This window comes from Peromyscus eremicus, chromosome 1 (assembly GCF_949786415.1).
Source record: "Peromyscus eremicus chromosome 1, PerEre_H2_v1, whole genome shotgun sequence".
NCBI lineage: Eukaryota > Metazoa > Chordata > Mammalia > Rodentia > Cricetidae > Peromyscus > Peromyscus eremicus.
The window spans coordinates 84,845,864-84,871,197 of NC_081416.1; the positions used below are offsets into that span (position 1 = coordinate 84,845,864).

General features: G+C 45.9%; 1 protein-coding gene across 1 annotated transcript in view; it reads right to left on the reverse strand.

Annotated features, from left to right (window-relative positions):
- The window catches only part of Xylt1 (xylosyltransferase 1), a 204,962-nt gene extending 179,904 nt beyond the window's left edge, over positions 1-25,058 (reverse strand). Inside the window, exons 1-2 of the mRNA XM_059259203.1 lie at positions 25,050-25,058; positions 24,327-24,365 (exon numbers count right to left, since the gene is read on the reverse strand). Of these exons, the coding sequence (XP_059115186.1) occupies positions 24,327-24,365; positions 25,050-25,058 (48 nt within the window). The remainder of the gene's footprint in view (positions 1-24,326; positions 24,366-25,049) is intronic.
- Positions 25,059-25,334: the final 276 nt, after the last annotated feature.

A 25,334-nucleotide genomic window follows, 5' to 3' on the forward strand; every position in this document is an offset into this window, starting at 1 on the left:
CACACACACACACACACACACACACACACACACATGAGAAAGAAAAAGGAAGACAGAGAGAGAGAGAGAGAAAGAGCACACGCACACACACATACACACACACACACTTGAGAAAGAAAAAGGAAGACACACACACAGAGAGAGAGAGAGAGAGAGAGAGAGAGAGAGAGAGAGAGAGAGAGAGAGAGAGAGAGAGAGAGAGAGAGAGAAAGCATGCAAATGTATGATATAATTTACCATAACTCCTTAGGTATAGGGCTTAACTCTCAAGACAATCAGGCTTCCAGAGCCTCCAGACAGCTGATATGTACAAGTGTACGCTCACATTTCTTGGCCCTTCAGTCCACCTGCTTCTAAACTTCCTTCTCACACTGTTACCTGAGGCTTGCAAAGGCTTTCTCAGTATCAGAGACTCAAAAGTTCTCAGCTTCACAGGCCAGGTGATCCCTGTTTCCACAGCTCAGCTCTGCGCTAGCAGCTCAGAGTCCAAAGCAGTACATAATAAATGAGTGTGGCTGTCTTCCAACAGAACCTACCCTGCCCCAGCCTGAGCTTTCTCCTCCGGGACAGCGGGCTGGATTTGGCTCATGTTCACACCCCACCAAACTGTAGCCTAGAACAAAGAACACGATTTCTGGACAGGTTCAGATCTAGACTCAAATAAATCATGAAGCAGCTGCTCTGACACTTGTCTCCTTTATTTTATTGTACAGCAAATATAATATCTACTTTAGGGCTGGCAAGATGGCAAAATGGCTCAGTAGGTAAAGGGGCTTGCCCTGCAAGCCAGGTGGCCTGAGTCTGATTCTCAAACCCACAGGAATAAGAGAAGCAACTCTATGGAGTTTTTCTGTAACCTCTACATTATTGCCATAGGACACAGCCCCCATCATATATAAATATATATATACATATGTATGTACATATATATAGTAACATAAAATAATAAAAATACATTTTATGAAAGATTCCTCAATAGTCCCTTTATAACTTCCAGTACATGAACCTGCAAGTGGCATACCCACAGGGAAAACAATTGATCATTCTGAGTATCCTTACTTTTGAAATGATATCTTCTAGAAGGTTCTACCATACAGACAATGTTGAAAACCTAGTGTGATGCCTCCCTTACATCAATGTGTGTGCCATCACTGTGTTGAATGAGCAGATGTGGTGTGAGGATTCAATGACACTAGCAGCCTCAGCCCCATCCCCCCTACCCCACCCCCACCCACAATGCGTGCCTGCACATCTGTTGACTCCACGTGTGCGGAAACCATCTCTGACAAAGCAAGTGCTCATCAAAGAGCTGTTTGTCCACTGATGAACACGAAAACATTCTTCCAAATAACGAGCTCTCTACAACAGCTGAGCGGTGGGCTGGGATCCCCAGCATTTTGTAATTCACTCTCTGCATCCATTTTTCTCCTAGAAGGAGCAAGGAAGCCGTTTCATCCAGCCCAGGGATTATGAAATGCTATTAGCTTTTTGCCAGATTTCAGCCACTCCAGTCCGAGAAACAAGATTGCAAGTGGGCCTCAGAATGAGTGGGCTGGGATACCTAGGGTTGGGTTTCCATGGAGAATGCTCCTTCATGGTGGGATAAGTAAGGAGCAGCAGCCTGCCTGATGAGCCAGGCAGCTGGCTCATGTGCACTGGGGGTCAGGGTTCAGGGGAACATGTCTCATTGGCAGTTCCTCTTGGACAGTTTGGACAAGATTCTGTCTTCGGCCAATGATGGTCAGTGCATTTGAGAGCCTTCAGGCCCTCGGCTGCCCTGTACGAAGGCACTGTTTACACTCAGTGATGCCCTAGCTGGTCCCCTAGTTATTGCCAGTCCCTCTGTGAATCTCATCAGCCAGGCACATCTTTAACCAAGATGGCAACAACCCAGGCCTCGGGGAGCATGATGTCTTCAGAGGCAATAAGCAAGATCCTTTCAGAGCTGCAGTGTGTAGATCAGGTCTCAACCTCACCATCCTGAGATGATGTTCTTGGTCATGGTGTCAGAACAAGGGTGGAGGCAGGCAATGTCCTTAAAACAACATAAATGAACACTCGTGTTCCCTGGCTCCAGAACAGATGAGCCAATGTCTGCCTCTAGCCATGCAAACCAGGTCCAAATGGAGTCAGTGGAGATCGGCTGAGGACGGCCAGATGTAGGCTTTGGCTTGAGGGCTTTGGTCTGCTTGGCTGACACATCTGCTTCCCAGCCATGGCTGGTTTTGATTTGGTTTGTGGTTGTGTTTTTACTTTTTGAAGGAATAGAAGCTGAAGCTGCCCTCTGGGATGAAGAAAGCTTTCTCTATGTGTTCACATATGTGTTCATGCATGTGTGTACCTGGGTGTACATGTTTATGTGTATGTATGTGTAATATATGCCTGTGTGTGTGTGTGTGTGTGTGTGTGTGTGTGTGTGTGTGTGCATCTGGGGCCACTGATTCATATGTACATTGACCCACATGGTAGGTGTTACAGTTTTATTGACAGGCATAAGATCCAATAGGCCAGTTATTATGCACAACACAGCTGGACCCAAGCCCACATACTATTCTCCTATCTACTCTTCCCCACCATACTGTGGACTGAGCTGACAATCTATGTACTGTGATATACAGACACAGGTAGTGAAACAGGACAGACCCAGGTGGCCTCATGCAAACTTCTCTGTCCATTTTGCTTCCTGGCTAAGGGCCCTTCACCAAACAGTTCTGATCACAGGGATCAGTTTAGGGCTTGGCAGTGCCTGAGTGTTGGGCTTCCATCCCCTAACAGCAACAGGATTGTTCAGACAAGACAATCACACCCTCCGGTGGGAACCAATGGGATGGCCTTGGCTTTGTGCTGCAGAGCAGCCTGTGGGTCCATGCATCTAAATGCTCAGTTCATTTCACTTCTAGATGTTGATAGTGGCATGCCCCTTCCCAGTGAGTCCATACAACCAGTGAGCCTTTCCTGGCAGGTTGCCCTACCTTTAGTGGGATGCTGGCTGGCTTTATCTGGGCCAGAGGAGATGAACTAAAGGCACACGACTGCCTCCAGAAAGCTACTTCAGAGACCCAATCACAAAGGCTCACCCCTCAGGGCAAATATTCTGGAATCTAGAAGCAACAGGGGCTTGGGAGGCTGGGATCTAGGTACTTAGGACTTAAGTTCATTTCAGATCAGTCAGACTTGTGTGCCTACAACTTACACCCTTGACAGTCATGTGCCTGCCGGCAAGTGCTCTGAATTCTTTAGCTCTCCGTTTCCACACAGACCCTAGCAGAAGGTGTAGGGAGAGCACATGTGTACAGCATTGAGAGCTAAGCATGAATGCATCCAGGAGAGGGGGCATTACACACAAGTGGACACAAGCTGGATTAACTAAACTCAACTAACCAGAACCACCCACAAAGGGAGTCCTTTCTGTATCCTCTCAGAAGACTTCAAGACAAAGAGTTGAGAAAAATTGCAATTTACAAAAAGAAAAGGAAAAATCTTCCTAGTTGTCTTTCCATTCGAGTCCAGATCCAGCCTGTTCTCCCTCACCACCCTGAGAGCCACATGGATGACCTCAAATGCCCTAGCAGCCACATCATAAAAAAAAGAAGTTAAAAACAATGGGAGAAACTGACTCAATTAAGCTATTTTATTAAGCCCATATTTCTAAAATATTATCATGTGTATAACTAATAGGAAAATGTCTGAGAGCTAAAGCATGTTAAGTAGTGAGATATTTTGAATTCTCTTTGGCATATGTACAAGTTCATGTGTGTATATCTGTGTATCTCTGGCACATGCACCAGAGAGCAATGTCAGATGGCTTCCTCAATTGCTCTCCATCTCCCCTAGCTTCGAATGTTTTGTGACAGCAGCATGAGACAGGCTGCTACAAGAACTTGGTCACCAGTTAGCAGTCCTTTGCAAAGCATCATCTCCCACAGGTACACCTTGATGGATGAGCTGAGTCTGGGCTCCAGTGGGCTTAAGGCTACAGCAGTGATTTCCAAAGCCTCTCTCAGCAGGCAACTGGCTGCAGTAGGAGCTGTATTGTGATTTTCATCTGAACCTATCTGTCTCTGACTGCACGAGGCAAGCACTATCCCCATCCTCCATTTGAGAGGTCTCACATGTTAGAGCCAAGAGGGGAGTGGGGTTGAGAGACTTCTCCATGGAGGTCTTCTTTTGTACTAACAACCTACAGTGCCACCTACAAAGACCTTCTCTTAGAGGTGTATGCTGTATGGCAAGGGGGCGGAGGACCCATCTGCTGGCTGCTGGAATAAGGGTTAACTGATATATGGGCAGACATTATCAAGCCTGTTTTGCTAGTGAGGAAACTGACTCAGGAAAAGAGAGAAATTTCTCTCTTGATACATTGGGGATTCTAGAAGGAGGAGGCCAGCAAGAAAGAGAACCACCTTCCCCACGTTACATCACCCATCTACTCTTTTCCACCTTCTTCTATGCATGGCCCGGAGACTCTTTTCTTTTCTAGTGTTCTCTGGCCAGCCCATTGGTATGTCTACTTTGGTGAATTTATTTTAAAGAGAAACATTACCCATACGTTGGAGGGAAAACTAGTCTCATTTGCCATAAATGGGATGTAACTAGGAAAATACGCACAGAGCTCTTAAAGTCTTTAAAGTTTGCCCCTGCTATTCGTAAACTTGTCTATGAGTCACCAGCTTCCACCCAACCCTTTGGGAAAAGCTGCAGAGGAGAAGTGGAGTCTTGAGCTTGACCTGGCTGGAGAAGAGACAGGACCCGGGGACAAGAAGGAACATCTAGGGACGGATGTGTAGCTTATGGAAAGACATGGAGGTGAGTGGATGGAGAACCCAGCCCAAACGGAAGGGAGGGAAAAGCTACCTACATAGCTCTTTGCCACAGACATTGAGTTTTGTGCTGGGACTTACCTTGCTGGGATGTGGAATTACAATTATTTTAAAATCCAGGACAGAAATGACTTGAGTCACCTCCAGAAAGCAAGGTGCCCAGGCACCAAAAGCATTCACCAGAAGTTTCCAGCTCTGTTGTCTGACTCCATTTTTTCCAGTAGGAAAAATACAACAATCAAATTTCCTGGATAATTGTACATTATGAGTGGGTGTCCAGTGTCGAGGGGAGATTAACAGAGAGGAAAAAGGGACCATCAGTGGCCAAAGGCAATCAAGGGGTACTGGTGATATAGCCCCAGGGCTTGATGTGTGCATGTGCATGTGTTTGTGGTGTTTGTTTATATGCTCACATATGGAGGCCATGGGTCAACCCATGCATGTGTGTATGTGCCCACTCACACGTGCATGCACACACACACACACATACACATGAACATGCATACACACATATACATGCACACGTGCACACACACACGTGTTTCTCTGGGTTACCATAGGACATCAGAGAGATACATAGACCTTGTAAAGGATCAGGACGGTGTTAGCCCCTGTGGATTCCATCGGGAACGCTGACCCAGAGAAGTCAACAGCCCCCTCACTCCCCTTTCAGGTCTCTTCATTATGGGCAGTGTTGGTCTGAGACGCTGACAGTGTCAGGCCAGCTCAGGAAGCATGCACATTTGTATAGATGACAGGCCTTGCAACTTTCCCAACAGGAAAAGTGAGTGACAAATTTGTTAACAATCACTTGGGGGATGAAAGGAGTGTACTCTGCATTTGTGTTATCCAGAAACAGCCATTATGGAGTTTTATAAGGTCATGTGTAATGCATTGCAGCTGGGATAAAAATGAATATTCAGTCCCATAAGGGCTCACAAATGCCTCTCCCCCTCAAAAAGAAAAAATAAAGCAGGTTTTCCTTTGAAGAGCAGGTGAGTCTGACTAGTTTTGCTTGTATTCACAGCCAAGAGAAGACAGTGGCTTGTGACATGGACTTCCGTGAACTGAGCAAGGAACAATTTTGCTGGAGTTCTTAGGTGTGAGATTCTGCATTGTCAAGTCCAGAGATGCACCACCCTCTGCCTCCAGCCACCTTTGTCTTCTAGGGAGGCAGAGAGAAGAGCTTCCACAGGACCTCTCTCAGCACATATGCGATCATGAGAGCTTTGGATCAAGGTCAATCATTCAGAGAGAGAGAGGGGGGGAGGGGGAGGGGGAGAAGGAGAGGGAGGGGGAGAGGGAGAGGGAGAGAAGGGGTAGGTCAAGGTCTTACCCTCTAGACCCACGTGTTCTTGACAACCTCCCAGCACATCACAAAGACTCATGTCTCCAAGGACCCTTCCTTCCTCACTCTGGACCTATCCACTATTGACCTATTTCCTAAGTCAGATTTCCCTACACTAACACTGCACATGTCAAAGTTCTTGCCTATCCTATCTACCCCTACCCACCTCTCTCTGAGATAATATTGCCCAAGCTGGCCTTGAACTCACTATGTAGACGAGGGCAGCTTTGAAATTCTGATCCTTTTGTTCCTTTCCTCCAACATTTTGGAATTCAGGCAAGAACCACTCCATGTGATCTTATCTAGTGCGGGAGATTAAACCCAGAGCTTCATGCATGATTGGCAAGCACTACCTACATTCTGTTTTAATGCCCCTTCAATACGTCCCTTCCTCTCCCTTTTTCAACATCCCTTTCACCCATCATTATAGCTCTTCTGAATGTCCTCTTTAGGTCCCTTCCACCTCTAAACTCACCTCTACAACACATTCCCACACAGTAGCAGAGGATCTCAAACTGATCTCCTAGTGAGCAATTCTGTTCAGACACCTTCAGCAGCTCCATATCACCTATAGGAGGATTTGGGCTTTCTTGACAGGGTCTTTAATACCTGGGCCTTTCCCTCCTGCAATGACCACTTCACCTGATAATCCCTGATCCTTGCCCTGTGCTTCCTAGCTGTTATTATCTCTTGTAATTTCCTGTTCATGCTCACATTCCACCTCTGTTCTCTCAGGAACAGCTCTGTCTATATGGAAGGAAATGCTCTGATCGGGCCTGATTTTCACTCACCCTTTGGAAGACATTATAAACAGCTGCTTCCCTAGGGAGCTGGCCCATGGGTGTTATGTTGGGGGTGTTAGATACTATCACAAAATGAATGAGTCCACAGATAGAAACATCAATGGGCCCTTTCCCTAGGCTGGACTATAACTAGCTGAGTGGCTGAGCATTTTCCTTGCCTGCTCAAAGGGGCCAGGTTCCACTCTCCACATGGAAAAAGCCCGCATATCTTATAAAGATTCGGCTATAAACAGAAAGAAAACTAGGGGATAGTGAGATGGCTCAGGGAGTAAAAGAGCTTGCTGCCCAATGACAGAAGCCTGACAACTTGAGACTGACAATTGCAATCCACATAAAGGTGAAAGAAAAAAACCAATCTTACTGAGTTGTCCTCTGGCCTCCACACATGTGCTCTGGCACACACTCCAATACCAAAAATAATAATAACAATAATAATATTTTTAAAAGAAAAAGGGAGTGATGGAGAAAGCTCCATGCATATGGCCCTGCACACGGTCTCCCTGTGGGGAACTTCCCTGTCACATTTGCACAAATATGTCTCCCTATCCAGCCCCAGGGCCTGTCCAGGAAGCTGTTGTCTTAGGAGTTTATGTAGAGAAAATGTTGGGGTCATTGAACTTGTACTTAAACAGGCAATTATTTTTGCTGATTCTGATTAAGATGCATCGGGTCCTTCACTTATAAATGTAACTGCAAAGATATTGCCAGTACCCGAGACCTCTGATCAAGCTGCCAACATGTTCATGTCACACTACCTGATAGCAGATGTCTCGGGTTACTGTTTCCTCCTCTCACTCCTCTAACTGACAGTAGTTAATACATCTGCTGCCAAATCTAGTTAGCGAGCAACGCAAAAGCGCAAGCAAGCACAGGAGCACCTGCAGACCGTTGGTTTTACGTATATTCTGGAACTGTATTCGGTACACATTTCCTTTGTCTGACTATGCAGATTCAGACATGGGGTGACATAGGTTCCTGCAGATGCCAAAGGGATCCTTGAGAGAACAGAGGGAGCAATAACCTGCTCTAGACTATGGGCTCATTGGTGATGAAGTACGGGTTTCCTGCATATCTTAATCCTAGTACCTAAAGCACTGATCGCTGCATGCTACGGATTTCCAAAGAGTGAACTGAGGTGGTCTAGCTACCTAGCTGAGGGGGGAGTCTATCTATGTATCTTCATAGTCATCATGTATTTATCATCTATCTGCATATCATATATCATATCTATCTATCTATCTATCTATCTATCTATCTATCTACCATCTATCATGTCTGTCATCTAGTAATCCGTCACCCAATCTATCATCTAAGTATCTATATATCACTCTATGATCCTTCCTTCCACACAGTCTTCTATTCATCCATTATTCACAATAATACCTATCCATTCATTATCCATCCATCCACCCATCCATCCATTACTTTATAATTCAGCTATCTACCATCCAACATCCATATCTCCCACTATCCATCCACCCACCATTCATCTATCCATCCATTACTCTATCATTCATTCTGTTCTCCATCCATCTATTCACTAACCATATACCTTTTGTCTCATCCAATTCACAGTTCTGTCACCACCTCTATAGTCAAATTGTTGGCCTGGCTCAGCAGTTCATTTGGGTACTTGGTCAAGGGAGAATGTAACTCATTGTGGATAGGTGGCATTATTTTCTTATGTGGCCTTGGGCATGCCTTTTCACATGCCTGTGGCTTTGTCTTCCAGAGGCCTAGCATAGAGCTTTGTCTCCAGTTGCCATACCACAGGCTGGGCCGTGAGCCAGGCATAGCCCTGAGCCTGTGCTCAGACCATTGACTCCCCAAAGAATTCATTGATTTCTTGCTTCTAAAATATCACAGAGTGGTCGAGCCTCAAAGGACAGTCCCAGCTACTACTAAATCCACCCACTGTGCCTTGGTGGCTGAATTCTGCTGAGAACCAAAGCTTGCTCTCATTGTGACCTTAGGTGACTTACTTAGCTCTCTCTCCTCAGTTTTCTTCTTTTTCTTTACAAGCTGGATGACAGCCACACTATCTCACAGGGGTTTCTGGAACCTTCTTAGCAAAGAGATTGAGTGAGTTTACCCCTGTGAGGAGCTTAGCATGGTGGCCTGCACATAGTTAAGTGCTCAAACAGTCTCAGGGCCCTTACTTGCTTCCTTTGCTTCAAAGAGGGGCAGAGAATCCAAGCGGGACTTGGAACCCTGGAAAGGAAACAAAGAACCAGCAAATACCTGTTTTGGCGAATGCTTCAATCCCTTACCCTAGTATTTGTCAAGAACAGCACACATTAACAATTGCCCATGCTTTTGAAATAGAAAACAGGAAATCACTTAAGTGCTCACAGATCTGAGGGAGCCTGATGCAGGACAAGTCAGTTTCCCTTAACATCATTTAAAACACGTGCCCTCTGGGCTGGTGAAATCTGGTCACTTACACTGCGGATGTAAGAATGACTAACAGCTGTGCAGAAAACAGGAAAATGAAAAGGAGCCACCTACATATCTAACAACAGGAAATCAACTCACCAGCGAAGGGACAGCTCACATATTCAACTAGTATTTATCCAGCAGTTTCTATGTAACAGATACCAAGCCAGGTGCTAGAAACAGGGTTGGACAAAATAGAAATCTAATAATCAGGAAGATTAATATGGGCGGATATGAGATGAGGATTGAGAGACAGGAAGTACACGTCATTATACAATATGGCTCATTAGATTCTATTTCGTGGAAACAAACAAATGCCTATTGCCAACACACACACACACACACACACACACACACACACACACACACACACACACACATACAGATGCACATGCACCAAAGGACAGATGATAGCCATGAACAGCAGTGATCTGAGGAATGGAGCAAGGGTATGGGGATTTCACTTCCCTTGATATGCTTTCACATGGTTTTATTTTGTCTTGTTTTACCAGGCACTTGCACTGCTTCCATACACCGTCCAGCAGGTTCTACTCTCAGATCATATGGACAATGCAACAACTCTCTTGGCTTCTGTTAACACTGGTCCAAACCACTATGGCATCCCTGTGGCTCTTGACCACTCCATTCTTGACCACTACAGATCATTTGCATCAGGGAACCACCAATTCCAGGGCTTCCCAGTGTAGTGTGGAAGCAAACTCATTTCTAAATTCAACAGCATCCTACTGACCTAAACCTCTCTCTGCTCTAGCTTCTCCACACCAAGAGTCCCCTACCACCGGGCTGGTAGTACACACCTTTTTTTTTTTTTAAACAGTAAAATATTTTCTCTGTAGAAAATAGTATAAATGATAACATTTCCCAATAAGCCCTTTTAAGCCAAATAATAGCTGGATTATACATATAAATATTGATTAGTTTCTGGGATACAGAAGAAACCTATCTTCATCTGTTCAGAGAGTTATGTTTTACTTAAGTTGTGTAAGTGAGCACACCTTTAATCCCAGCACTCAGGAGGCAGAGCCAGGCAGATCTCTGTGAGTTTGAGGCCAGTCTGGTCTATAGAGTGAGATCCAGGACAGGCACCAAAACTACATGGACAAACCCTGTCACAAAAAACCAAAAGTGAGAGAGAGAGAGAGAGAGAGAGAGAGAGAGAGAGAGAGAGAGAGAGAGAACCCTACCTCAGGACTCTGCACCAACTGTCCCCATTCATGCGGTCACTTGCTCTCTGTTCAAATGTTGCTACGTGGAATTGTCCTGTCACATTAAAGGGGGACCCTTTCCCAGACTCAGCTAACTCGTCCACAACCTTCTGCCTGACTTTCTTTCCATAGCACTTGTCCTATCTGACATACCCACAATTCTCATTAACTGTCGTTCAGCGTGTGAGCTCGGGAGGTCAGGACCAGTGTCAACTTCACTGCTTTGACTCCAGACTCTGAAAACAGTGTCTTGGGCACAGTAGACTCTCAATAAATATTCAATGCATGAAGAGTGTGATAATGATATAGCCACACAGTATAGCACCGATGACTGCAACCATGAAACCCAAATTGAGAAAGGAACCCACAAGTCCCCAAAGGAGTATTTGCAAAAATAGAAAATAAAAACAAACCACATTTGCAGCCAACCCAGCTACCCTCAGAAAACACCCTGGGAGGAACACCCAGAGGCTGCCAGGACCTACAGTGGCCCGTTGTCCTAAGCTGATGCCCTATACACAGGCTTCTTTCAGCAAATCCAGGGATTGATGCCAGTGAGGTCTGAACACATCCTAGTGTCGGGCCCCAAAGCCACAGACTATTTCTGGCAGTGTCAGGGGGAGCCCACACCCTCCTGAGACTGCCTAGCCAAACAGATCTGAAACCCCAGTCAATGTCATCGCTGTAGTCTTCAGGGATGCAGCTTTGCGTTGTGTTTGGGGTTTAACTTGACACCTCTTATAGAATAGATACCTGGACTGGGAGGTCCCACTTCCCCAAGCTGGAGCCCTTCACTGTGGGTATGAAGACCTGTGACCACGTCTTGCTATTTTATAAATGTGCAGAACAGTAGAAGCATTTTGCTTGGCAAATCAGTGCAGCGAAGGGAGACGCTTGGTGATGTGTCTAGAACAAGTTTATATGAGGTCATTTAGGAGCAAAAACTGGCCGCCTGAGCAGTGGCTTCACCAGCATAGAACCAGCAGAGTCATAGCTCATGGATTTTAGTCTTTTCACACACTCCTTGTTTTGGTAGGTAGTGCTCAGCCAGGGATGAGTTGTCCCTCAGGAACATGTGGCTAAGTCTGAAGCCATTCTTAACAGTCAGATTGTAAGGGCATGTCACTCCAGTTAGTGGGTAAGCCGGGATGCTGCTGAATGTCTTACAGTGCAGAGGGCAGTGGAGAATGAACCTTTCTACAATGTCAGGGGACCACGGTTGAGCAGCCATGGATGAGACAAGGGGGAATCAGGGCAGACCTGGAGCCCAAGTGCACAGTGCAGCTGCAGGCAAAAGAGCAGAAAAGTGGGGTTAAGAGCAGGTCACCTGGTAGAGTGCTTGCCCCGTAGGCACAAAGTCCTATGTTCTGCCCTTCAGCTGGCTAAACTCTGGAATGATGGGGCACATCTAAAGCCCCAGCATTCAGGTGAAGGCAGAAGGACCAGACATTCAGGGTTACCTCTGGCTATCTATTGAGTTCTAGGCCAGCCTGAACTACATTAGGTCCTTTGTCAAAACTCAATAATAAATAGTTCATTTAAATAAGTTAAATGGACCATGTTGGTCCAGCCTCCACCTGCGAGTTGCTGAGCTGGATCTCAGTAGCAGCCATCTCATGAAGGTGAGTAGTTGTGACCTGATTCATTGCCTGGCTAGGTCTGGACACATTCTGCCAGATGAGGTGATAGAGGGCAGCAGGGAGCCCAGTGGGGACCGTGAGGGGACTGTACGCAAAGGGGTATGTAGAGGCTCATTGCTGTTCATCCACCACCACCACGTCCCCTCCACATGGCCTAAGAACAGACAGAACCCATATGTAATCAGAGGAGGCCTGGAGAATCACTTTGAACAATGGCCATGACATGAGAAGGTGCCTCCTGGCCCATCACTGGTGCCTGTTGGTATTTGGGGCAGTACCTGGATCCTGCGAGCCAGCATCTCAGAGCCCTTTAGAGCATTTGAGGTTCTTTCTTCCAGCATCGAGCAGGTTCTGGGAATGTTCCTCAGCCCCACCCATCCGTCACACAGACTAGCAACTCATTTCAGTTCCCCCCTTTTCAGCCTCTGCCCTCACCCACTAACGGCAAACCAAGTGCTACTGTGCCTCTCAGAAAACAGAATTGGGGCCATAATTAATAAAATATTCCTTTTCCAAAAGATTGCGGCCACAGGAAGGGCTGCTATGTGCCAGAAAAATGGCTGGGACCCTCCCAAGAGCTCTCAAGGCCACAGAGAGAGGTGGTGGCACGTCTATGAAATCAGACTTGAGTGCCAGGGCAGTTAACGTTTCCTGAAGTGTGACAGAAAACAGGAAAAGAACAGTTTTCATGGTCTTTGCTTGCTAGAAGAAATGACCTCCTTCCGGCGTGTCTGTCTGTCTGCTACGGATCCAAAGGAAGAACCTGAATGCTTAGATCTTACCCAGACCTGAGAGGCCTTAGTCTGTCCTGGAAAGAGAAGCACTGGGATTAGGCCAGACAGAAGGACGTGAGACAGTGGCAGGACCCAGAGCTATTGTCCTATGTCCCAGGCATCACTTCTCACATGCTTGAGTCCTCAGATATTAACACAAGTGCTTATCCTGTTTGTTGTTTGGCTCAGTTTTAGGGGAAGATGGTCCCAAGATGATAGCCACCATCCTCTCTACAAAAACATTCCACAACCCAGACTCTTTCCCTCAGAGCCCTGCCTGCCCCCTTCTTCTCTTCAGGCATCCTCTTTCCACATAAGGACCCCTTCTTACGTCAAAACACAGCCTTAGATGATGGTGACTCAGCCTGGAGAGTTCCTCTAGCAGCAGCACTGGGCCATCAAAGGAGTGGGCCCCCCAAAAAGTGACACTGCTTTTCCAGAGTACAAGGGACCACAGGAGAAATTTACAATGAGGCTTTACAAAGAAAACTGTCAAGGAGGATGCTCCAAGGCAGGCGGTAGACCTGGCAGGTGGCACCACCCTGGAGCTGGAGAGGAAGGACAGAGGAGCTGTGGCTATGTGATGGATGTCCGCAGGTGGCAGAGCGCCACAGGGGCACAGCCACACATGGAAATTTACCACACTGCTTTGCCTGCCTGCCTCCTGCCTCTCTTAGCCAGGGCAGGGATAGTCTTTACTGATGACAAGCACCAAGGTCAGCCTTTGGGGGAGGGGAGGGAGGTGGACAGTGGGTGGCATGAAGATGAGGAGGGGCCACCCATCACACTTCATCTCTCAGATGTCCAACATGGAGACAGTCAAGTGAAGATGCCAGAGCGGGACTGCCAGCCTTCTACCAGGGCCCAGCTTCTTGTTTTGAGGACTCATGTTTCTCATCTGACTGTCCCTGGCAGCCAGAGGGCCTCTGGGTAAGTCTAGACTGAGGTGTACTGCTGGGTTGCAGAGTGACTGGGAGAGATCCCCAGCCACCCTGGGCCATAGTTTTCTCACTCAAAGGGTGAGTTATGATAAGACTGACTGGGAGGGAGGCTGGTTTGAGGCTGCTCTGCCACTCCAGAGCTCTTGCATCTCAGGCCAGAACTCAGCCTCCAAATGCACTCCATGTCTATCCCCACAGAGGACTGAGGGCATGATTAGAAAAGGCTACATATACACAGTGCTTAGCAAAGTCCTAGGCATAAAAACCCTGCAGTGACTACGAACAGTAAGCTGCTTCATTCAGGCCCTCTCTGACCCACCTAGGAATGTTTATATCTCTGTGCACCTGACTGCCCTCCTGCTGTTAATTTATATGAAAGGCGTTTTCATGGGTGAATTATCCTGGCAACCAGAACCTACAAACCCAGCTTTAACATTCTAGCACTGAAACATTCTCTTGAGTTCCCAAATTCATACAGCTCTGCTTGAAAACTCCATAGAGCTGACAGCCCAAGTCTCATAGACCTTGGCACATGATGATATACATAACTATGCCAGATGTCATTGTGGCCTCCTGATGCAAGTGAGTCAGTGCAAACGTGGCAATGATGTCTTGTCCCTAAGCTGGCAGTCGCCTGGGCTTACACCCCAGTGCTCAAAGTGCATGGGGCTCTCTGAGGGCAGACACTGTGTGCTGGAAGAAAATCTCCACTCTTCCTACCGGATATCTACACCAATCTATATTCAGACTATGCACGTATCTATACCTGACTTAGTCTATTTTCATAAGCACGTATGATCTATACCTAATCTTTCTCTCACCTACTTTATACCAGTCAGTATCTACCCCATCTGTATCTCCACCGTATGGAACCCACACTACACTAATCAGTATCTCTACAAAATCTGCATCTTTACTTTGTTGTAGTATCTTAGCAACATGGCAGCGAGGACAATAGGGCTTCCTTCATCTGTCACCTGGCTGTGGTTCCTGTCCTAGCACTGGGTGTGACTTTGGGCTTTAGTTGGTTCATCTGCAAAATAGGATTAAAATTCATTCCCGTCTCATGGGTTTTATCTCCAGACAAATTCAAACTAAGACGTTAAGTTCAAATCTTGTTTCATTTTGGGCAAATAATGGAGACTCTTCATACCTCAGTTTCTCATCCATGATAGGGGAGAGACAGAGACACTTTCCATACAGGACAGTGACAAAATGTGAGTGATGGAGTCAATGGTAACAACTTTCTAACCCTCTGAATGAGGGCTTAGTAAATACTAGCTAAAAATATTAGGTTGCTAACTACACAGAATGTACAGGTCTCATCTCAAAGTAAACGTACTCATTGGTTATTGCTATATACTATATAATGGCTTAGTATAAACTCACTGAAAGTACTAGCTTGCTAAGTACACATGCAAACTAGTTCTCATGTCCACACAGTCACAGTTAATGGGTAGTGTTGTTATGGCTGGTGCATCTGAAATATGCTCCACAGGTTTATATTTTGCCAGTTTGGTCCCCATCTTCTGGTACTATTTAGGGAGACTGTGGAGTTTTTAGGAGGAGAGGCCTTGCTGGCCAAAGTAAGTCACTAAGAACAGGCCTTTGAACTGCTGTTGGCTCTGTACTCTCCCTCTGCCTTCTGGTCTACCAGGATGTGAACAACCTCTGCTACATATAATACTCTACGGCCATGAGGCCCACTCCATCTTCTTTGCCTCGATGGACTGAGGCCTCTGAAAGGATGAGCTTGAAGGAGATTTTCCTCTCAAGAGCTTCTTCTGTCAGGTACTTAGGTCATAGTGATGTAAAAGTGATGAATACAACCGCCATTGCCAGTAAAAACAATGACTGTGTGTATGGTGAGTTAAGGGATGAACTCAAGCCACCAAGGCATTGGCTTGGAGACTGAAGAAGGGCGATGACAATACCATCTATTTCCTGTGACTGTGCAGATGCATGTGGTTGGGCTTTGGAGAACTGGCTGGCTATTTGTGGAATGGTGCCTCACGGCAGTCACTCTGAGTCACAGGGACTAGAAAGGATCCTTGGCCATGGGACCACAGATCTTCCCTGCATACAGTCCCGTTTTCTGCCTAGGCAATGGTCCAGCCCCACCAAAGTTAATTAAAGACCCACAAATCAGAGCCAGCAGGATGATGACAGAAAAAAGCTCTGCTGTCCCCTAGACAGGTCTGCTCTGCCCTCAAGAGGCCCTGCTCCCCACAGGAGGCAGAAGATGGGCAGGCAATTTGGTCTCTGCCATTCTCAACAGATGCTGGGCATCATAAGAATTAATGGGCTGGAGACTCAGGTAAGGGCCATTCAGAAGCTCCTGATTACTTCAAAAAGCACTCTCTATGGAGGAAAAGGTTAATCGAAGCCCAGAGCTGGAAGAGAGGAGAACAGACGGCAATTGCTTTAATCCCAGTGGTGGCAGGAAGGCTTCCAGAGAAAGAAGTTTATACAAAAGAGGCTCGGCCCAGAAAGAGGAACCGAGCCTAGAAACCAGGAGACCTGCTCCAGTAGTCCAAAAGCCTTGACCAAGCCCTCTCTGAAGCCCAGCCAAGTAGCTGAACTTTTATTATGTTTTTGTTTGATTTTTGCCGTGCTATTGATGGAGCCCAAGGCCTGACACCTGCTAGGCAAATGTGTTACCACTGAGATATATTCCCAATTGCAATTTCTTAAAAACAAAAACAAAAACCTGAATATTCTCTATATTAATGAGCCATAAATCTTGTAGGAAATTATCTCTCCTGGTGAGTTTTCCTTCCACAATCATAATTATCCAAACAAGATGTGCCCTTTGTGTACACTGAACACATGGTTATGAATACTGGGGGGAAGGGTTTATTATGTTTATAGCCAAGGTCAATGCCAATGCAGAGGAGGGATGAATGTGCCATGGCTACCACCTGCAGGCTGGCTAAAATCTTACATTAATTGAAGTTAGTGACCTTTGAGCACAAACAATAACACCCAGGAAGCCAGCATTGCCGGGCTGAAGTATCTTTGTGAAATAAACTGTTGAGAAGCAAACAAGCACACACCGTGCTTTCTCAACCTCGACACTATTGATATTTGAAGCTGGAAAACTTTTGGAAGGAGGGGGACTGTCCCACACATTGTGGAATGGCTAGCAGATCCCCGACCTCTACCTACAAGATGTCAAGAGCACCCTCTGTCTCTGAGTTTTGTCAGTAAACATGTTTCTAGTCATAGCCAATGTCCTCTGCTGGCCAGCATCACCCTGGTTGAAAACTACTGGCTTTATGAGGAAGCTCAAGTTCATTTCCACAGCAGTCCATAACTTAGCTAATGGCAGCCATCCTCGAGATTCCCAACATCGTTCCCCACACGAGCACAACACACTCAGGCCTTCAAGCTCCCTCCCATTGGACAGTCTTGTGATCAGTGACCGGATGGCTGGGAATTTAGGTCCCTTGTCTTTCCCTCTCATTTATCTTTCTTCATTCTGGTTTGATAAGGCAATTCCTTATCCGTCTTGACATTATGATGACACAAAGCACTGAAGGAGTTTGAAGCAGCTCACATGGTTTAATTGATCCTAAGGAAAAGTGGCATTATTGTTATAGGCACCCAGACAGATTATGCAAAAGCTTTGGAATGTGATTACTGCCATCTCTTAGCAAGGTTAACTCTTGACTGTGTCAGCTCCAAGCTCAAAACACACCTCCCATGGAGTGTAATTAGCCCAACATTGGCTGAGGCTGGAGGCTTACCAGGTCAAAGCCAACCTGGGTTATATAATGAGACTCTCCTCTGTATCAGTAAAAACAAAATCAAAAACTCTCACCTCCTCAGAGAGAGTTTGCTGAGCAAATCCCTCTTGCCCACCTACTCTCATATATGCACAAGTGGCTCATTCCATTGACTATGGCTACCAATGTTAAGGCCATGATCATACGCTTGCACATTTCTCATCTGATTCTCCCAACATGATGCTCCAGGCAGAAGCCTTCTGCCTCGCTTGCTGTCACATCCTTGATGTCTCACACAAGGCTGGCCTCTGCGTGGCCTCAGAGCTATTTATTGAATAAGCCAAGATGAATGGATTACACAGTATAATTTTTAAGCTTTCATTCCCTTTCACATTCCCTGGCTTTGTTTGTAATCCTCCTGGCCTTAGTAACATCTTTAAATAATGTGACTGTCACTCTCTCCCTCCATGCCCCCACTTAGCTGATCAAAGGAATTCAAGCACCTGGTTAGATTTGAAAACTGAACAGTCAGTGACTTCCCTCCTGCTGCCCTTGATCTCCAAGGCCCTGAGAGATCTCCATGCAAATGAAGTTCTGTTCCCCTCCAAGTGAGCCAACCTCAGAAATACTCAGATTGACAGATCTTTACAAAAGAGCTCCTTCAGGACAACTCCCTAGGTGTCTCTGCATTGGAGCAGGAGCCATTTACTAATCAACAGAGGGGCCTTGGGGGTAGGAGTCAGCATGTGGAGCAGGCGAAATTAAATGACAAGAGGCCATGACAATTGGAGCAGGTTCAGAAATGATAGTCCCCCTTGAGGATCAATGAAAAAGAATCAAATAAAGCATTCAGATTTATCACAACATTATTGATGTTCAGGGAGACAGTCTATTTTTTGTTGTTCTGAAATGAATTTTTTTGATTGTGTCTGTAGCCTAAGCCATTTACCCACAGGCCTTATGGCAGCCTGTGTGACAAAAATAAAAAAATAAAAATACTCTTTGAGTATAGCAGTCCCTCTGTCTGTCTATGTATGCACCCATCCATGCATCTATTTTTCAATATCTATCTATACATCTATCTGTCTACAACCATCCAGCCACATGTCTCTCCATCATCACCTCTACCTACGTATAGAAGTACAGCTGTGGATACTTTTACAAAGCATTCCCTCTGTCTATCTATCCAACCATCTAGCCATCTATGCATGTATCTTCTGTCTGTCTACCTATGCGTCTGTCTGTCTTTCTGTCTGTCTTCTATTTATCTATGGTGGTTTGAATGAGAATGGCATCCATAGGCCCATGTATTTGAATACTTAGTCCCCAGTAGGTGGAACTGTTTGGAAAGGATTAGGAGGTGTGGCCTTGTTGGAAGAGCTCTATCACTGAGGGCAGGCTTTTAGGTTTCTAAAGTCTATGTCATTCCTGGTGTGACCACTACCTCAGGCTTCTGAATCAAGAAGCAAGCTCTCAGCTTCTAATCTAGCATCATGCCTGCCTGCCTGTGGCCATGTCCCACTCCATGATGGTTATGGACCCACTCTCTGAAACTGTAAGGCCCAAATATACTCTTTCTTCTATAATAGTGGTTCTTAACCCATAACTCCCACTATCAGATAAGGTTGGGTTAGACTTGCAGTGGTTCTCAACCTGTGGGCTATGACCCCTCTAGGGTCTCAGATATCCTATATATCAGCTATTTACATTACAGTTCATAACAGTAGCAAAAGTACAGTTATGAAATAGCAACAAAATATAGTTGGGGGTCACCACAACGTGAGGAACTGTTATTAATGGGTAGCAGCATTAAGAAGGTTGAGAACCTCTGTTTCATTTGTTGCCTTAGTCACAGTGTCTATTTGCAGTATAGAATAGTAAGTAAGACACTATCTACCTGCCTGCTATATATCATCAATATGTTTGGCTGTCATCTATGTATCCATATATTCATCCATCCACCCCCATCTAAGTATATCCATAGACAGTGGTTTATAAACACCAGAACTGGTATGTCTGGCTTAGTCTAAGCATTAGTAAATCTTTCTACTGATCACAGCAATTGTATTCTCTAACCTAACAAAACGGAGACTGCAAGAAAAGATTCTGATGTCATATGACCCTGAGCCTGACACCCAATCACTGCAAAGTCTCTTCTGTGGATCTTGGCTAAGTTATCTGACTTTTAAGACCCTTAAGTGCCTCATCTGGAAACTGAATCTAATAATAGTGTGAGTGGTAATATGATTGACAATAATGATTCCAAGCCACCAACCAAATTTAAAGTCCTTTCAGATTTTTCATTTCTAAGTCATCTGGTTCTCAGGTACTTCCAGCCAGAGAGCAGATTAGTGGTCATGACTGCCAAGCAGAGCTTACTTGAGACATCCACAGGAGCCATGTACTACCGAGAGATCTGACACCAGAGACTTGGACATTACTCACTCCTTCATGATATTAATCTGACTATTAAGCAGAGAATCCTATTGCTGCCAGCAGGTGCAAAGTTCCACCATGCTAATGGCAAAGGGCATAAGAGGACCCTCAGAGTTCACACATCTCCCCCAGCTCCACATAACTATGTGAAGGCAGATATACTAGGCTACATGTGAAAGACTCCTGTAATTATTATCAGGGAGAATGAGATGCAGGAAGTAAGTGGGTATATTGGTGACCTGGGATCCTGTTCAACCTGAACTGTCAGCAAAGCCATATTGCACATGTGTGATGTAAGGACAAGGCTCATGGTGATATCCAACATACACCTGGGATCTTGGACTCTAAGAAACAGCAGGAAATCCCACTGGGAGCAAAAAGGGCATTATGGGAGGAAGAGGGAACTTGGCCAAGGTTCAGAATTCTTATGAATGCTGCCTCTGCAGGGTGAGCTCTTCCAAGTCCTCCATACCTATCATCTTGCTCATGGCAGATAGGTAACATTTAGGACATTACTTTTTTTTTTTTTTTTTTTTTTTTTTAACCAGAAAATCTAGCTTAGCCTTTTTATCTGACCTACTGCATGGAGGGCAGCTGGGCAGAATCTCATTGTATATTCTGTGATGGGCTGAGACCTAGTACCAAATCACATATGACTTTGGGACAAGTCACAAAAAAACATTCGCACTTTATTTGGGTTCTAATGCTCTGTGTGTGTGTGTGTGTGTGTGTGTGTGTGTGTGTGTGTGTGTGTGTGTGTAGAAGCCAGTGGTCAACCTGAGAGTCTCAGATTGGCCTCCAGCTCATCAAGTAGTATATGTTGTCTGCCCAATGAGCCCCAGGGACCCACTTGTCTCTGCCTTTCAAGTTCTGGAATTAGAGGAGCCCTGCAATGTCCAGATTTATTTTCCTAATGTGGGTTCTGGAGAAAGCCCTTTACCTACTGATAAATACCTTCCTACCCACTACAATGTCTCTCTAACATGAAAAATCTGAGGTCATAAAGACAATACCCTACAGCTCCTCTCACACCCCAAAGACCATGAATCAGATGAGACTGATGGGGGCATTGCTGAAGACTAATGGAAGCCTTCCCTAAAGGTGTGTGGTATTGATGTCAAAAGTGTGCTTTGCACCACTACCCTGGAGCTCACAGAACCTTAACAGTGGCCACTATGTAGGGACACTGCCCTCTCATAATATGCTTTCCAAAGCTGTGGGGCACCGCCATTCTTCCCATGGAGGTTCTGAAGAGCTGACTGGATGAAGTCCAGAGCAAAGGACATGGGATGGTCAAGTGCAGGGGAGAAGAGTTGGCTTCTGGTGCTCTAGACATGGAATGCTTGTCCACAGCTTCCCTGAGCAGAACAATTTGCTTTCTGGGAAAGGGTTGAGCAAGGAGAGGAGAGTTATCACTCCACAGTCCACCTCACAACCTACCCTGGGAGTTATCTTACGTCCCAGGGTAGACGGGGAGGCAAATACTTCCCAAAGTGGGACACATAACATCTGGGAATTCACAGAAATGGTTTTGGAGGATACCCAAAGGAGTGCTATAACTTTATTTTTGTAATTTAGAATTTACTCAATATGATGCAAATATATGTATAGAGATGTGTATTGTGTAGATACATATACACACCTGCATACACACAGGTATAGCTCTTCAATGTTGTGCTTTTACTAACACTAATAATGATGCAATGTCTTTAAACTTTGATCCCACTGGAACCTTGGATAGGCTCTTTGCCATTGTGGGAAATAATTATTTTCCATGTGGAAGCCATGGGTCAACCTCAGATACTGTTGGATACTGTTCCCCAGGTGCTGGGTTGTTTTTTTTTTTTTTTTTTTGGTGTTGTTGTTTTGCTTTGTTTTAAGACAGAACCTCTTACTGGCCTGAAGCTTGTAATGTACTGGCTGCTTATGTATTAATGAGCTCCAACCCCATCACTAAAGGATGAACTGGTCCCCCTGTATAAGACAACCCTAAGTGTCTTCATGACCTTCGCAAATATCCTCTGAGCCTTAAAATTATGCCCAGATTGAGACCCACTAGCTTAGTATGGTTTTTAGAGTTGAGTGAATTTCATTATGGAAAAAACAAACTGTTAGGTGACTTAATTTGACAGGTAAGATTCCTTCATAGAGACAATGAGTGGATTGTCTCTAGGTATACTCTAAAGGGCTGCGCAAAGAATGAGCAAAAGCAGAAGAGAGGACTCAGAATCCTTCTCCTCCTCAGAGACCTCCCATCTGTCCTGTTCTGCTATTCCTGGGGCCTGCTACTCCCTAGGGCACTTATAGTGGTGTGCACCGTGGGACATGAAGACAGACAAGCACAGAGAAACCCTGAGAATCCATTTCCCTGTAGTTTATGGGCTTCTTAGTAGTTAGGCCACCTTGAAGGTAGGTGGGTTTGTGACTCTCCTCTCACTCCTTGGGAAGACTCAAGCAGAGGTGCTGATGAGTGACCAGGATCCAGGGCTGGGGAAGGCAGGGGAAGGCAGGTGGTATTTGCCAGCATGCTGCAGAAATCCCCCCAAAGGCTGTTACTCATCCATAAAATGTTCAATATGTTTTACTGTGTCTGACACCTGGAATGTGCTCTCTCTGGGGCTCCAAGGGGGGTCCAGCATGTCTTCCTTTTCTCTTTCCTGTCTAACCAAGCCATGGAGCGAAGGAGGCCATCCATTCAGAGACCTTCACCTTCAATGCCAGTAGGTAGGGCTGCGGTGCTTTGGTATAAGAGTGAACACGTGCCCCATGAACCTCTGGTGTTCTGATTACTTCCTGTGACTCTCACTAGGACTCTCCCAGGTGGCATGTTTTAGATGGAAAAGGAATGACCTGGAGGGTAGACAGCCTCACCAATGCCACAAGGCTAGAAGACATAGAATTGTATTCTACCTGGGTCTCAGTGGCTCTGGGGCAGGTACCCACAAAGAAGACATAAGGGCCAGGCCGTATCTTCCTTCTCTGGACCCATGGGTCATCTGCCCCACATGGAAACACCGCTGCTATCTAGGTCATTCAGAATGTTCCAGTACCCAAGCAGACGTAAGTGTAACTTCCTGCCTGGGAGCTGGGTCTTGCTATTACAGTATTATTGAAGGCCCATTAAGGGAAAGCTGTTGTCTGCCAGCCAAAAGACTGGAATCTACCTCTCAGTAGGGACATGCTATTGTCTGTTCCCTTAAGAGTTAATCCAGTTGGGATGGCCAATTACCTGGTCAAGAGACCACCCTTCAGAAAGGCAAGTCACCTTAAGCCACACTAAAGCGATAGGCGGAATAATTAGTCCTTTAATGAGATAATGTACTTTTTTCTTCTCAGATTTTCTGCCCCTTAGTGCAATCCCTACAAGCCACCAAGCAGTTCCTTTGGGTCTGCCCACCTTTCTCAGTCAAGACTCAGAACAATGTCTTTCCCTCTTTCTTCTCTGTTGTCTTGTTCTTTCAGGTACCAACCAGAGCCCCAACACTCTATCTCTGGTACTCTGGGTTTTTTCCACTCTTGGTCTGAAGCCTTTTCCCCACTGTGTAGCTGCTTTTCCATCATGTGGCTGACCTCTGTGCTGGCTTAACTCAAAAGGCATGGCCCTTTCTCTTCTCTGTTTCTCTCCTCAGGGCAGCTGCCAAGCTTCACAGCTTGTCTACCTGAGAGCTTTCTTATAAACTCTAATAAAATTGTTTCCAAGCTTCTATTTGAGTTCGTTCTTAAATTATTTTTGTTAACAAAACTAATAATCCCAACAGGACCCCCAATTTCCCTTGCAGCACTGGGTGACTCTAGCAGGATTCTCAACATTTCCGGTGGTGTTGTGCACCAACCACCAAGGAACAGAGCAGTGGAACAGTGCCATTTATGAGCAGACATTCCCCTGTCTCCACTCTCCCTTTGCAGTCACCTGCTTGGGATCACTGGGTAGGGGATGCCTTCAGTGACCTGTCTGTGTGTATGTGAATGTATGCAGAATACCACACACATATGTACAATCAGCCAGTGTGCTTGCATCTGTCTGTGCACACCACACATGCAAATGAGGCAGGAGGGCATCGTGATATGCCTGTCTGTCCCTTCTGTGTCCCACAGGGCTCAGAAGACTACCACAAAGCATTGGTCATGGAACCTCCAGGAAGAGATAATTGGCAAAGACCACAGGAGGCACTCACCTGGGTCTCTAGGGTGATCAGTGGACTCGGATGTGGATCCTGTGGGGAGAAAGGAAAAAAAACACTCATAAATGGTGAGATGAGGCAAGTCAACTTCCAACCTAAACACCCCTTTCAACCCAGTTTGATATCCCAGTCGGGTGGGGTCTGTCAGACTCTGTCTCCTCCATTCTCTGAGGATGCCAGAACTTGACCCAGTCTGCCCCCTGCTGAATCCCAGCACTCCTTTCTATATCTAAGGGATGAAAGAGGCCCGAGATTGTGCATAAGAAGACCAGCAAAACAATGAGGTGCCAAGAAGGAGGGATGAGAGGAGGCTCAGTCTGTGAAGTGCTTGTCCACCAGCATGAGGACCCGTTAGAGCACTGGCATGAAAAGCTAGGAAGCGGGTGCGCACTTACAACCTTAGAACTGGAGCACAGTGACAGGCAGATTCCTGGGGATCACTGCTAGCCAGCCTAACCTATTTGGTGAGCTCAGGGCCAGTAAGACACCCTATCACACACACAAAAAAATGGTGAATGGCTCCTGAGGACTGATACCTGAGATTGTCCTCTGACACCCACACATTTGTACCAGCACACACACATGCACCATGCACCCATAAGCTATCCATAAGAATGTGTACCCATGTGTGTGCATGCTCATGTGTGCACATGTGCACACACACACACACACACACCCCTATACACATGTATACACACATAAAAAAGAAAAAAGCACCTTTTCCATTCATCTCCAGTGTGTTCAATGCTCCCTGCCCCACCCCACATGAAAGAATTTGAATCCATAAGAGAATTAGACATAAATACAAAGTTCTGGTTCATAACAAGGTTGTGAGATTATGTCTAATCTTACAAGAATAAAAGACACGAGAAAGAGACAGAAAAGGAGGAGCCAATTCCTGTGTGAGTAGCACATTCCAGCAGGCCAGGAAAGATCTTTTCAGGCCAGTGAAACATCCCATTCACTCAGTCTTGACAAAAGCCAATTGACTAGGGATGCTGG